Source organism: Cibotium barometz, chromosome 14, assembly GCF_041138505.1.
Source record: "Cibotium barometz isolate CiBa-2024 chromosome 14, ASM4113850v1, whole genome shotgun sequence".
In the NCBI taxonomy this organism is placed as follows: Eukaryota; Viridiplantae; Streptophyta; class Polypodiopsida; order Cyatheales; family Cibotiaceae; genus Cibotium; species Cibotium barometz.
Genome location: NC_141059.1, coordinates 36,261,126 through 36,276,129, shown reverse-complemented (window position 1 = coordinate 36,276,129; position 15,004 = coordinate 36,261,126). Strand labels below are relative to the sequence as shown.

At 46.6% G+C, this 15,004-nt stretch overlaps 1 protein-coding gene across 1 annotated transcript in view; it reads right to left on the bottom strand.

The window, feature by feature from the left end:
- Nucleotides 1-972: 972 nt before the first annotated feature.
- Nucleotides 973-15,004, bottom strand: part of LOC147631962 (ubiquitin-conjugating enzyme E2 7-like) — a 49,565-nt gene continuing 35,533 nt past the window's right edge. Inside the window, exon 6 of the mRNA XM_086808500.1 lies at nt 973-1,331. Within this exon, the coding sequence (XP_086664626.1) occupies nt 1,254-1,331 (78 nt within the window). The 3' untranslated portion in view covers nt 973-1,253. The remainder of the gene's footprint in view (nt 1,332-15,004) is intronic.

The following is a 15,004-nucleotide window of genomic DNA, read 5'->3' as shown; positions in this document are numbered from 1 at the left end:
ATAGTGATGTGGGTGCCAAATAATTATGATAAGCAAGGACTCTAGCAGCAGCAAGAACTTTTAATTTAAGAAACCCCTTCCCAATGAGGAATCTCTCTTTCTGTTTTGAGAGACATGTACCAACTTGTTCATACTCCCAGTCTTCATCTTTGGTCTTCAATGAACAAAAAGGGATATTTGACCAAAGCTGGTCAGAGAGCCCGTGAAGGGTTATCCAAAATAATTAACAATAAATCAAGCTCTTCCTTATACTTGTTAAATTTGCTCACCCTATTCAATACTCTCTCCCCATGCAACTTGGGGCCTGTAAATCCAAGTTAAATCTAGGTTTACTGAATATACTCTCCTCACTTAGCATTATGTCAATGCTTCCAGAGGCTTCTAATATAGCACTTCCCTGATATCCCCATTATAAGTGTTTTCTCCCTTTCAAAAATGGCACTTCCCTTGACTCTCCATTCCTTTGATACCGGTGACCTTCATTCACATGTATGACCTTTTTGCTCGGAGGCTCTGATTTAAATAACATGAGTAAAAGAGATTGGAGAGTTGTAACACCCCTCTCGTTTACACCTGGGTTGTAAGAGCCATCACGTATACGCGTGTGTGTGTGTGTGTGTGTGTGTGTGTGTGTGTGTGTGTAGAGAGAGAGAGAGAGAGAGAGAGAGAGAGAGAGAATTTAGTAACACCCCTCTCGTTTACACCTGGGTTGTAAGAGCCATCACGTATACTACGTGTGTGTGTGTGTGTGTGTGTGTGTGTAGAGAGAGAGAGAGAGAGAGAGAGAGAGAGGGGATGCGACCTTGTTGTTGGCAGCTAAGCCACACTCCATTCACCAAGATACATCAACTTTAATATCTCTGGCATACAAAAGGAAGACATCAACTTTAATATCTCTAAAAGAAAGAAACCAACTTGCTATGGCCAATCAGCAAGCTAATATATGTAACCAAGCAGGGTAAGCAAGACTAGTTTGATGAATGTCCATTAAGAATCTTCTCTTGATTGAACCTTATTACCTTCGTAGGCATTCAAACAAAACGTGCAAATAGGCGTGGTCATCATCACTACCAAAAGAAGATTCAAAACAATAGTTCCTCCAGTCATTCATAAATACCAAAACAAGTTCTGTGTACACAACTTGTTCTCCTTCTATGCCTAGAAGATCCTCGTAAAAGCAGAGTTTTGCTTCTTTGCCATCTATAAGCTTTCTTTCAAAATGATCCATCTCGTCAATGTACCGCTTCGAAAGATCACAGAACTTCCTGAGAGCGCCGGACTATTCGACCCACTTTTCTTTTGAACTCCTCTCTATTCTCCCGCCACTCTTTCTGCATTGTTAAAGCACAATGTTTGAACCAACATTTTCACTGGAAAATCTCTCTTTAAATATGTAAGTTGTGAAACAGATTTCTTATAGAAAAATACTCTCACCACAAGATATAGTTGAAAACAAATATCATACTCTTCCAATGGTCACCATTCAAGCACATTTACCAGGAAAGTTACGATTTGTTTGCTTTTCATTGTAAATGCCTTAAATAAATTCTTTACATGCTACAAACACGATACATGTATATATGCCATTAGCATGTACCTTTCATCAATTGAACACAATTTGTTATTATTTCTCAAAATTACAGCAATTACAACGGTTTTGAGCCACCTTTTAGCATTTTAAAAATTTGAACTTTGCCAAATATATGATTTTTTTTTCGAAGCTATGCATAGATGCATGCTGGCTACACTAAAGTAATTTCACGTTGATTGCTTTGTTTTTCTATATTCCAATGATTAGGCATTTGATAACGGAAACTTCATTCCTGCGTCTAAACCGACACCTATGAAATATGCATTTCAATATGTTCACCTATCTTATGTCCTTCACATGACAGCTATCGCTAGGGAAGTACTCGTTTCTCATTTTCCTTTCCAAGAAAAGGACCTTCCATTAGGATAGAATTAGCATTTCTCTAATGAGCTGGGGTTGTTGGGATTTGGAAGGTTGTTATGTACTTGATGCTAACCGCAAGGTTAGTCGACCTAACCTCGGGGCCAGGGAACTTAGGGATTATGAAAGGAGGCTGATTATAAGGGTTAAGGCTTATAAGATAATAATCCCATACGTATAGCTTTGATTGGCAGAACAGGCTCATTATAAGGTTCAAGGCATGTAAGATAATAATCCCAAAAGTATAGCTTTTATTGGTAAAAGGTATGTAAGTGAGGGTTATGTGATGAGTGGATTATTGTATTGTTGTAGCCTTGAGATACGATGGTCAATACCTCGGCCACGAGTGCTAATCCACTCAGTTCATAGTGCCATAGGCAGTCTATTGATGGCCCCTTGAGGCAAGTCCTAGTGGTACAAGACACCAAGGTGAGGATGTATGGACGAGAGCCTTGACCCCTATGCTTGGGGTTGATCCATTGTATTGGATCTACAGTTGGGTGGCGGCGTAACCTAATTTGGATTAACCGTGTTTTATGTCTTGTGTTTGGGAGATCTTGGAGAGGGTTTGGTCGCAACAAACCCCTAACATTTGATATCAGAGCAAGTGCTACACTCATGAATCACTCGTGGATCCACACCTTTTTTTTCCCGGTCTGTGGCCTTAGGCCCAAGATCCCCTCATAGTTACTAATTTTTCGCCGCCCGTAGGTGCTTAATTATATGCCCGTAGGCGACGCCACAGAGGAAGCACCAAGGAGGATTTTGAACCCAGAACCTCTTGGTCCTAGGCAAACACCTTCACCACTTGAGCTATCACCTCATTGACTGGAAGTCTCGATCGACATACTTTATGTGGATTTCATCCATGGATTACCATGGGATTACCAATTTGAGGGTCAAAAGAACCACAACAGCAAAACCGAGGAGGGTATCCACTTCGTTAAAATCTTCAACCAGACAATGAATGGCATTACGAAGAATGCCTTTTGGAATCCCTGAACCACCACTACTGAGCTGGGACCCAGGGTAAACAAAAGTTTAAACCTAGGAAGGCCGTTCAAAAGCAAAGCGATGCCAATTCACAAAAACCTCTTGTGAAGAGACTACGGAATCTTCGAGAGAGTTGATGCTTTAATTGCAACCAGAAGGGCTACACTCAAAAATTTACTTGCAGACAAAGAATAGTGATGGGGCGGCAACAAACGTGAAAGCTTAAAGGTAATCCTAAGTTTACTTCTATTGATACTTTTCTACTTCTTGAATTGATTGAAACTTTATTTCGGACGTCTTCGACCCCAATGATCTAATCGGGTCAATCACGCAGAAGACTGTGCTCGTCTTATTTGATCTTGGAAGTACTCACAATTTTGTGAATACCCAATTGATGTTGAAATAGGAGGTACCAACGTAGCCAAGTGATCACATGTATCAAGTGAAATTGACAATGGCACATTGACAAGTATGGGATGGACGAGTGTCCCAACTACCTATTGTGATACAAGACCATACCGAGCATCTAGATTATCTACTTATGAATCTAGATAGGGTAGATCTTATTTTACATAAAGAAAGGTTCTATGGTAAGAACCAAGATGTCCATGTGGATTGGAAGGGTCGTACCATCTCCTTGACATGTGGTGTCCATTTTGTTGGGAGTAGGGATGCAGGAGCAACAATGCACAGAGAGACACACACAGTCATGGAGATGCAGAGAAGCGTGAGAGGCAAGAGAGCACAAAACTCGATGGAGATTACTTGATAATGAAATGTGTACCAAGTACAAAAGATAAGTACACCCCCCCCCCCCCGACACAAGCAAGAGTATTTACTTTATTTCTTCTTCTGAAGAACTGTATACAAGCTCAACTGTGTCCACAAGACTAAGGAGACAAACTGACTAACTGACCACCAAACAAGGACAAAGAGACCAAATGTTGGGCAAAACTATGCATAAGCCTTAGGCGACTGTGAAGCTATCTTCAAGAGAAATAAACTGGCCCGAGACTGAGGGTAGGTGTGCTGAGTACTCCTAAAGAGACTGAGCTTCTTTGCCTTGGGCTAAAAGCACAAGAGTGGCTATAAGTATGCAGAAGCAGGAGCCTAGGCATACATGCTTGACTTTTCTTGATAATCTCTAGTTTTACCTGTTGATTTCTGGGACTGAATATGCCTTGCCTTTTTATATGGCTCAAGTCGGCTACCTGAGGAGGTTGTCGGCCTGTAGAAAATCTCACAATTAGCATTAAATGCTTAATCGGCTGGTTTTGTCTAGTCAGGCTGCTAATGCATTTCAAATTCATTGCTTGGTGTAGCAAAGATTATGCACTGGATGTGTTCCAAGTTCATTGTCCGAGGTTTTGTGACATGATGTGTTCACAGTACACTGTTGGGGGATTATGGGAGTGGTATGTCCGTCAACTCATCATTCTATACTTGGAGTTCATTGCACATTGGTGTGGGAATTCGGAGCCAAGCAGATTTCTTTGTTATTCAAGGTGGCATTCTGTTTTGAGAAGACAAGTTGGTAGGTGCATCTTCCACGGTGTATCCAATTTCTGCAGTACTACAGTAAGGGGGTGTCAATGTTCGCATCTTCATCACCTTTTCTTCTTCAAACATTTGCACACTATGAGCCGCAGAGGGAGTGTCAAAATATGTGCATGGTTGTTTCTCGTACCGGTACGAACTTGTTCGTACCGTACGATTCATACAGTACGGTACAGTACAATATCGTATGCTATTGTACAGTCCATTGAGCACAATTTCGATTGTTTGCAGAAGTGCCATTTTTTGCCTGTTTTTTTCTGTTTTCCAACAGTCTTTTTTTTGGGCTTGTCTCCGCTATAGGCTTGAGCTTTTGAGCAACTCCTTTAAAGTACCCTCCCCCCAACCTTCCCTCACATTCAAGCTTGAAGCTCCATAGTTTATAAGTGTTAAAAAAAACCTTGTATTTTATCATACGGTATCCCAAATTTTCATATCGTACCAAAAATATTGTGCGGTATCGTGCCCTACGGTATCGTATTTTTGTGCCGTGACAACTATGATCTCATGAGTTGTGCGGGACTGGATCTTATATAAGGGTTGGCCACTTTATTAAGTTGTTCTTTATTAATGCTAGTCGTGAGGCTTCATGCAGGTCATGGCGCTTTATGGCTATCCTATTTAAAGGCCCCTCTCCCCTCTTGTTATATCCATCCATCGTCCAACATGCATATTGTTGACGCCTATATTTTGGCAAGTATTGCCCATTGTAAACCTCCTGCTAATATCAAGGTGATCTTGTATGCAATCTCTCTCTCTCTCTCTCTCTCTCCTCTTGTTCATGCTTCCACTTGTGCACTCCAAAAATCAGACTCTCCCTTGCATAATGATAATGCACCTCAATGTGCTTAGTGCGAGCACGCAACTGCCAATGCGCTTTGACTGTCAGTGAATATGGTAGTGGAGGCTGATAATCCCAAAGCCCAGATCAGCCATAAGACATCGGAGCCAGACACATTCAACTCTACCTATAAAAGCTTCCCTATACTCAACTTCACAGCTCGAAGTGGCCACTCTTGGTTGCTTTTTAGTGAGCCATGAAATACATGAAACACCAAGATGGAAGCAAAAACCACTAGGGGACGCTCTGGTGTCGTAACATCCAACCCAATGGGAATCACTAAGGCATGCAACTATGGCCCCCCCTCCCCCCGATAGAACAATCGAAGGTACTGAGCACCCTGCAATTAGCAGAAAACCCACTTGACAACCTACCAATGCTTGGTACCTAGGATGTGCGTAAATTTTCAGTCCCCAAACTCCATGTCTGGCCTTGTATTACATAAGTAAATCAAACATCCAACAGCATGTCATCAAAAGGGTCAACTGGATCCTTGAGACTAAGCATGGCACCTATCTCTACTCGTGTAGCAAGTTGCAACTGGCACTTGGATTCTGCAGACTAAGCATGGCACCTGTCTCTACTAGTGTACCAAGTTGGTTACAATCTTCAAGATTACACCTCTTCAACAACTTTTGTATATACTTCGACTGCAACATGACAATACCATCATCACGCTAAGAAACTAAATGCCCAATGGACCCAAATCTGTTATCTCGAATGATGCATTTAATTCAGCCTCAAAGACTCGAATCTTCTCATCATCAGAGCCTATGGGCAGCATGCCATCAACTTATAGAACAATGACAAAAATTTCCTCTTTAGTCTTCTTAACATAGACGGTACTTTCAGTTGGACTGTTGCAAAAATACATTTGACCGCTTTTCCTGCAATGTCGCCAAGCACAAGAATAGCTGAACACACGCATGTGAGCCACATAGGTCTCCATGCCCTTCCAAGCTTCATAAGGCATCATAGTCTGCAAGGCTTTGGTGGGGCGTCGATTTAGCACATAAGTGGCACACGTTACAACCTCCAGCCAATAACTATAGGCAAATCTTGCCCCTTTACCATGCAATGTGACATCTCCATAAGAGCCCTATTTTTCCTCTGCCACACCATTTTGCTGAAGTATGTAGGGCATCCTACATTGATGGTTTATGCCTCTTTCAAACACGTATGTAGAAAAATTCCTTTAATATATACTCTCCCCCTCGAACTATACCGAGGGTACCAGGTTTACGTGCAGACACATTTTCAGCCATGGAGAGTGACTGAAGCACATAAAAACCTCTGACTTCTGCTTCGACAGATACACCCAAGCATGCCTGGAGTAATCATGTCACAAATTAGAGGTATCCCCCGATTGATGGTGTCCTCATATGGACCGCATATATCACAATGCACTAGCTGTAATTTTCTGACAGCTCTCACTGAACCATCTTTCGAGAATGATGCCTGTTGAATCCTTGCCAGAGGATGGCTGAATCTATTTTAGACTTGTTTCCCCCCCCTTGGTGAGAATGCTTTGCCTTTACCACACTCATATGCTGCAAAGGCACAATCCCCAGTACACATAAGACCTGTTTTGCCTCTGGCAATGATGCCCACTGCATCCTTGCCAAAGGACTGGGCTAAATCTGTCTTAGACTTGCTCTCTCTCTCTCTCTCTCTCTCTCTCTCTCTCTCTCTCTCTCTCTCTCTCTCTCTCAGAGCATCGTGTTGCTCTCCATGGCATGACGTTGCGCAAGCCCCCCTCCCTGCTCGCGCTGTGCGCTGGTGGTCTCTCCGCCCTTGCTGTGCTGCGCCCCCCCCTCTGTTCGCGCTGCACGCTGGCGGCCCCCTGCTCGTGCTTGTTGCACCCTTGCTGCGCATCCACTCCCCTTTTCCCCACCCGCGCTGCGGTACTGTGCCTGTTCGCACCCTTGCTGCACCTGTGTGTCAGCTCCCCTTTTTCCCACCCGCGCTGCTGTACTGTGCCCCCCGACGAAGATAGTGCAAAATCGCCATAACAGAGTTTCGGATCCGAAATGAGACCGAATCGCATCTGAACACAACAAGAAAGATCCGGGTTTCTTGCCACACATTTGTCCATGCATGATTCGAATTTCATGCCTCTTCGGTGTCGTTTGGGCTACTGTTGAAAATTTTCGCCATTTGCCACGCTCGTGCATCTTTTTCGAGAACCCGGATTCGGACAGTTAGAAGTTGAGAATCCGGGACCCCATCAGAGAACGGACCACACAGACTTGTGCTAGGGAAGTTTCTCTATGTCCACATCAATCCGTGCATGGATTTGGGCATCGCAACCACTTCTCCCAGCGCGTCAAAGTTGGGTCCCGGCGAAGATAGTGCAAAATCGCCATAACAGAGTTTCGGATCCGAAATGTCCGAATCGCATCTGAACACAACAAGAAAGATCGGGGTTGTTTGCCACACATTTGTCCATGCATGATTCGAATTTCATGCCTCTTCAGCATCGTTTGGACCACGGTTGGAAATTTTTGCCATTTGGCATGCTCGTGCATCTTTTTAGAGAACTCGGATTCGGACAGTTAGAAGTTGAGGATCCGGGACCCCATCAGAGAACGGACCACACGGAAGTGTGCTAGGGAAGTTGCTCTATGTCCACATCACTCCGTGCATGGATTTGGGCATCGCAATCACTTCTCCCAGTGCGTCAAAGTTGGGTCCCGAGACGAAGATAGTGCAAAATCGCCATAACAGAGTTTCGGATCCAAAATGAGTCGGAATTGCATCTGAACACAACAAGAAAGATCCGGGTTGCTTGCCACACATTTGTCCATGCATGATTCGAATTTCATGCCTCTTCGGCACCGTTTGGGCCACGGTTGGAAGTTTCCGCCATTTGCCATCCTCGTGCATCTTTTTCGAGAACCCGGATTCGGACAGTTAGAAGTTGAGGATCTGGGACCCCATCAGAGAACGCACCCTTGCTGCGCATGTGTGCCCGCCTCCCTTTTTCCCTCCGCGCTGCTGTGCAACCTGCCTGTTCGCAGCCTTGCTGCGCCTGTGTGCCCGCTCCCCTTTTCCCCACCCACGCTGCTGTACTGTGCCTGTTCGCACGCTGTGCTGCACCCTTGCTGCGCGTCCGCTCCCCTTTTCCCCACCCACGCTGCTGTATTGTGCCTATTCGCCACCACCCCCCGGGCTGCTGTGCTGCCCCCCTTTTTCCGCACCCGCCCTTGCCCGCCCCGTGCTACTGTGCTGCCCCTTTTTCCGCACACACCCCCCCCCCCTGTGCTGCTGTGCTGCCCCTTTTTCCGCACCCACCCTTGCTCGAGCCCCCAAGGCAGAAACTAGGGGGAAATAGCCACAATGAACCTACAGGAGCTGGAGGCATACATCAAGACAGTGGAGGACAACACCAAGAAGTTATTGAGCGAACAAAAGAAGGTGCTAGACAGGGTTCTGAACCAACATGAAAAACAGTTGGAAGGCCTCCGCAAAGAGATACAGGGAAAGAACAACAAGATTGAAGAACTGGAAGCCCAGGTGAACCACCAGGAAGAGGTGATTCAGATGTTGAAAGAGACCCAGCTGCAACAAACAGGAATGCCAGAGGCTGCCCCAATAATAGGGGAACTCCGGGCAGAAATGGAAGCCCTAAAGGCTACCGTCAAGGACCATACAGTAGAGGAAGGGGAACTGAATATTCAGGAGGGTTTAAGGACTGACTTGGAGCAGTTGAAAGCTGCGAGTGATAAGCTGCGGGAAGAACTGCAGACCACTAAGAAAGATTGGGTGGAGGTGGTGAAGAAGCACAAACTCCCACAAAGTATCATACATGAGACTCTCGAGGAGGAGAAATGCAGGAAGGATAAGGCCCTCCATGTGCGAGTACGGGGGCTTCCCCCAAGGAGGATGCCATGATGCTTTGCCAGATGCTAGGAGTGGACGGGATCGCCCCCCCCTTTGCAAATTCATGGAGGGCAGGCAAGGATATGACACGAGAGCAGCCCCTTATCATTAGATTCCCTGATGCCACCAGCAGACAGGCCTTCTTAGACAGGCGCGCTGCCCTCAAGGGCACACAGATGTACATGGGAGATGATCTCACTCCAGGTGGCATGAGGCAATGGTGACTATTCATGCGGCCTGCAGAGCAAGCAAGGAGTCATTATCACTGAGCGTCGTCCCAAATAGGGACGCGGGGCCTATGAGACCAAACACCTAAGATTGGCAGTATGGAACTGCAATGGCATGCTGTGGTCGAATCCAAGAGGCTTGAGCGAGATTCTCAAAGGCACGGATGTCATTTTTTATACAGAGACTCATTAGAGCCCTGAGAGGGGCTTACCATACATAGCCGGGTATGAGTGGGAGTCAGCTTTTCGAGGCGAGACCCGCACGTCATCAGGAGTACGTGGCTCTGGGGGGGTAGCTGTCCTTTTTAGATCCCATCTCCAACAAATTCTCAGCATTGTCCGGAAGGACAAGGATGCCCGATATCTTTGGGTGCGCGGCTACAGCTTAGCAATGACAGAGTCGTCCACATTGTTGTGTGTTATTTTGCACCACTCACTCCCCTTACGCCGCACAACATGGCCAGTCACCGTACTTACCATTATATGATGTCCGCAGCAAACCAATAGTCCCACACCAGATTATCCAGGCAGAGTTTGCTGCAGCCCCGATGGTAGTGGATGCACTCAACCAGACAGTCACATACCTCCATCGCATCAGTCACAGGGATCCCCAGAGGTACCCGAGGCTTGCCCTGGAGTCCTCCAGACAGCTAGCACTTGAGGGGCACTCTGGAGTATGGTATGCACTAGTTTCCACTTGGTTCTCAGTATATGGGCTCTGCCTGGACCGATCCAGTTAGATCTTCTCAACCTCTACACACATTGCACATGGATCACACCTCCGGAGCTCCCCATCACAAAGATGCACTTCTACAGAGATCTCTTCCTCACACTCACTGAGGATGGATTCATCCAACAGCCGGGCTACTTGAGTGTTCACATGTCCCATGCCATGCAAATTGCGAATGGCCAGATACGGGTTTCATCCCACCGCCTCAGAGTGGAGACAAGTAGAGCTGAGCGCATCTTCAGAGCCGGGAAGCTCATACAGAGACCCAGAGAGGAGAGGATCTGCCAACTATGCCACACAAAGGTTGAGACAGAGGAGCATTACATATGCCGCTGCCCAGTATACTATGAGATCCGCGGGAGGTTTCACTGTCTATTTCGTGAGGGATTCGGTCCACTCTCCAGGATCATTGACTTCCAGGACCAGCGTTGCCTGGGCCTCTTCCTGCTTGAGCTCCGCAGACATAGGGACACCTTCTTGAGAGAGCCTCGGCCCCAGCCACACCACCCCCTCCCTCGCCAGCCAACCATCACCAGACCCAGGAGGTGGAGGACACCGACACCTCAAAGTGGATCTTGTGGACCCTCAACGAGCTGCTATGGACCTACCTCACCCGAGAGGAGTTACCTCGGACCGAGCCTTTGCACTCCAGCGTGCTCGACGCGCCCCGCCCCCCCCCCCCCCCCCCGCCCTGGTCGGCCACAATCACCTCATCAGCTCCAGATCCAGGACATGCTCCACCACCATCAAGCTACCTTTCCACGTGACATAGCTGAGGGAGACCTCTCGGCCATACTCATTAGCCCCATGCTTGATATTTTGGAGAGTGGTATACCATCTACTCGGAGCTGATGTTGCTCTCATGTTTCTATGTTCTTAGTATTCCATTATGAGTTTCCAAGGACAGTTTTGTATCACCCCAGTGAGATAGCTATGTTTATGTTTTTTTTCTGTTTTGTTTTCCATTCCATGATGAGAAATGCCATGGACATTATTGTATCACTTTGGTCTCATAGGCACATTGGGTCTTTAGTAGACGCCACACACTACCATCTACTTCACACATGACATGGCAGACATATACACTGGCAGAGTAGAGGATGGGCTCCTACTCATGGATCCCCTGGCACCTATGGATACCATTAGAGCCCAGCTGGCATCACTCCTACACACAGCTGCATTACAGAGCTTCCCACATCATGTCCACTCAGGAGAGCCTGCGAGATCTGGGACGATGTCACCAATTGGCCGACCATTTGGTCCATTCCCACATTTTTGCGTCTCGTTCACTTGAGGCCAGGCCGGTGTCTCATGTGAAGAGGCCAGTATTTTGCTGACATGGACGGGAGCCAGACTGGTGCCACCCGTGTGTTAGCAGGATGGTGTCGTATGGACGGGAGCCAGATCAGTGCCACCCGTGTATGACCTGGACTGTGTTCGATCCATGGGACTGTCACGCCATGGAAGAGCCAGTATTTGTGCCGTGTTTTACCTATGGGACTGTCACACCTAGGGAAACTCGTGCCTGGAACTGTCTTACCTATGGGACTGTCACTCCATAGGAAGACCAGGTTTTTATGTAATAAATGTCGTGCCAGTTTTGTGCCGACAGATATTTTGTACATGTTCCATGAACGGGAGATATGTCCATGTTACTTTTTGCACATGCACACATATTTTGCATGTTTGAAACTGTTTTCGCATGACATGTATTCGTGTGTTTGCCTGCCTGACGTGTTACTTACTGAGCGGGGACGCCTGCCAGTGAGTCGTGAAGTGTGCCCTGTATTCTGACGAGTTTCAGTGCATGTGAACAGGTGGTAAGTATATGGTACATGTTGTTTTAATGTTTTAAATACTAACCCTTTGATTTATAAGGTGAAGTGTTCACATTCATTTAAATGTGGGCACCCACTTTGGGGCCAAGGTGGGGAGCCCCATTTAAGTGAGTGTGGGGGTGGGCAAAGGCACCTACCCAAACTCCCCCACCCTCATGCAAGCGTGGAGTTAAACTCCACATTAATTTTATTAAAAGAAAGGGCCCCCTTCAAGCGTAGCATCCATCGCTTCTCCCTGGCATTGATTTTTCACCAATTGGCGACTCTTCCCATATAATTCTGCTGGCGACTAGCTTACTGCAGGCGGCTCCTTTATTCTGCACGTACCTGTCCCCAGGCGGCTGGCTGCGAACTGCACAACAGGTGGCCACCACCTATCTACGTACTGCTGCGCATGTTGTCATCCAGGTGGCTGCGCAGGTTGGTGTTTACCCACAGGCTGTACTGCTGCGCATGATCTTCTCTAAGGCGACTACACTTCTGTACCCTCTGCTGGCGGTTACAACCTAAACTAGTGGCTGCGCTGGTTATCCTGTGGGCTGCTCTCTACACCACAGGTGGCTGCGCCTACACCACCTTCACTTCTACAGGCGGGCTACGCAGTCTACAGCCAAGTGTTACTGGTTGCAGCCAAAACCCTCTTACATGCTCTTACAGGCGGCAGTAATTTGGCAAATAGGTGCTGCTTGTTTTATCTTACAAAGGTGGTACATCCTATCTCCATTGGTGTTCTACAAGGAGACTCCACATCACCTGGAAGACCTCTTCATACTCTGAGGATTGGTTTTCATATCAACCATCTACAAGTAAGTGATTTTCAGATTTGAGTAAAGTATTATATGTTTAAACCTGGTAAAAGATTCGTCCCGCTCGGTCTACACCCGTTCGGTGCCGGGTTGTCCAAGCTATATGGGCGAACCTCGGTCCAAAGGTGCTGAGATCGGGAGAGCCAGGCGTTAGTACGAGAGCGCCTGTCTGTGCGTGGTCTCGGAACACCAGTGTGGTGCTCTCCGCGGAGTCCAGTGAAAGCACAGGACCGTAGCGATTGGACCACACTAGTGGTCAATCTGCTTCGAGCTTCTACATCGAAATTCGAGCTATTTGTTTAGTACTGTTTTCATATGTACATGGACATTATCTGGTTCTCAGAACCCATGGAGCATTGTATTCTTTAAATACTCCCAATAAATATATCATATATTGAGGGGGGGGTCGGCCCGTTCCGGCCCCAGTGCTGGTGTCCATCTTTCCATTTCTGTTCATTTAAATTTCAAGTTGTTTTAAGTTGTCCATTTCATATTTGTGGTTTTAAAGTTGTGCTATTAAACGTGTAGGTGTCCAACTGAGTCTTTCCCACTTGACGGGATCGGTTTCATTGGTATCAGAGCCACGGTTGTTTCCCTCTTCCTAGTGGGGAAACGAACCTGTGTACTGGACATCCCGCTTTTAGCAAACTTTGAACACAATGGACAGCCAAGGCAACCCTTTGGAAGTACCAAATTCGAGGGGTCCCTCTAGTGCTTCTCGTGGGTCTGATGCCCTGCGAGGTAGACACAAGCCCCTTGAAAGGGTTATGGATAGTGAATCCAAAGGTCAACTGTCTCCAGGAAAGACAGTTATGCTTGAACAAGACCCTGATGCTATGAGGGCTGAAATGGAACATATGAGAAAACTTTTGCAGGCTCAAGAGCAAGAATTGAAGTTTTTGCATGAAGATCCTCATCTACAAAGTGCTATTGAAGCCAGGAAGGCTGAGGCTATGGTTGATGTAACCTTTGAATCAATGGCTCGTGAAGTGGGCAAGAAACCAAGGGAGTTGGCACTTGCCTATCTCCTTCGCAAAGGTGATATCAAAGAGGGGGATGACGGAGAATTAAAATTCAGAAATCCACCTCGTTTGAAGCATGGAGATCCCGCATCACAGAGGCTGAAATCTTTTATGCAAAAGGAAGAGGTGACTGTCACCTCTCGTCATGCATCCTCTCCACAAGGCACTAAGCCTGACAGACGTATGTATGCCAGTGCTCATGGAGGGCATGAGAGTCACATGCATGCAAGATATGTATCTCATGGTGACAGGTCTGCTTCCAGAAAAATTTTGCCTTCTGAGTTGTCTCATGGAGAGACCATGCCATATGCAGGTAAGTCACATGCATCTGAGCTTCGAGTTCGTGGAGCACATGCCACCGTGCCCCATGAAGCTTCTATGACGGCCCATGGAGCCCATGCAGACAGGGCTACCCCGTTGGATAAGGGGAAAAGAAAAAGAGAGGACCATGAGCCTCATGCCAGGAAGCTCAAGGAGTTCAAAGCAGGTGATAAATCTGTCAAATTTGATGTCTTTCATGGTGAACACGATGCTTCTAAGGTGTTAGCGTTTGTGGCACAGTTCGACATTGCTTTTAGCGATGAGGACTTTACAGAAAAGTCGAAGGTGCGCCATGCTAGCATGTTTCTGAAAGGCACTGCTGCCCATTGGTGGATCACCGAAAAGATCACCAAGGATCCCATCTCTACTTGGAAGGAATTCAAAGATAGATTTTATGCTCAGTTCTTGCCACCCAATGCAGAGCAAACTCTCACTCAAAAGTGGGATAGGCTGGAACAAAAAGATAACGAGAGTGTGCAACAGTATGTTAACAAATTTTGGAAAGTGTTGCTGGAAGTGACTCCCTTCATGTTAATCTCTGAGGAGGAAAGAAAGAGGAAGTTTCGTTCTGGATTGCAACCTGCATATAGATCGGGTATTGAATTGCACCCAAAACATACGTTGCAGCAACTCACAGCTTCTGCCCTTGCTACAGAGCAATTGGTGCTCAAGATCAAGCAAGATCAAGGAGGTTCCAAGGCAAAGGACAAGGCTGTCCCAAATCAGCAAAAGGGTGGACAGCCACCTAAAAAGAACTTCCGAGAGCCTTACAAGGGTGGTAAAGCTGAAAATATCACATCCAAAGAACAGGGCCCAAGGAAGAATAAATTTGGATTAAC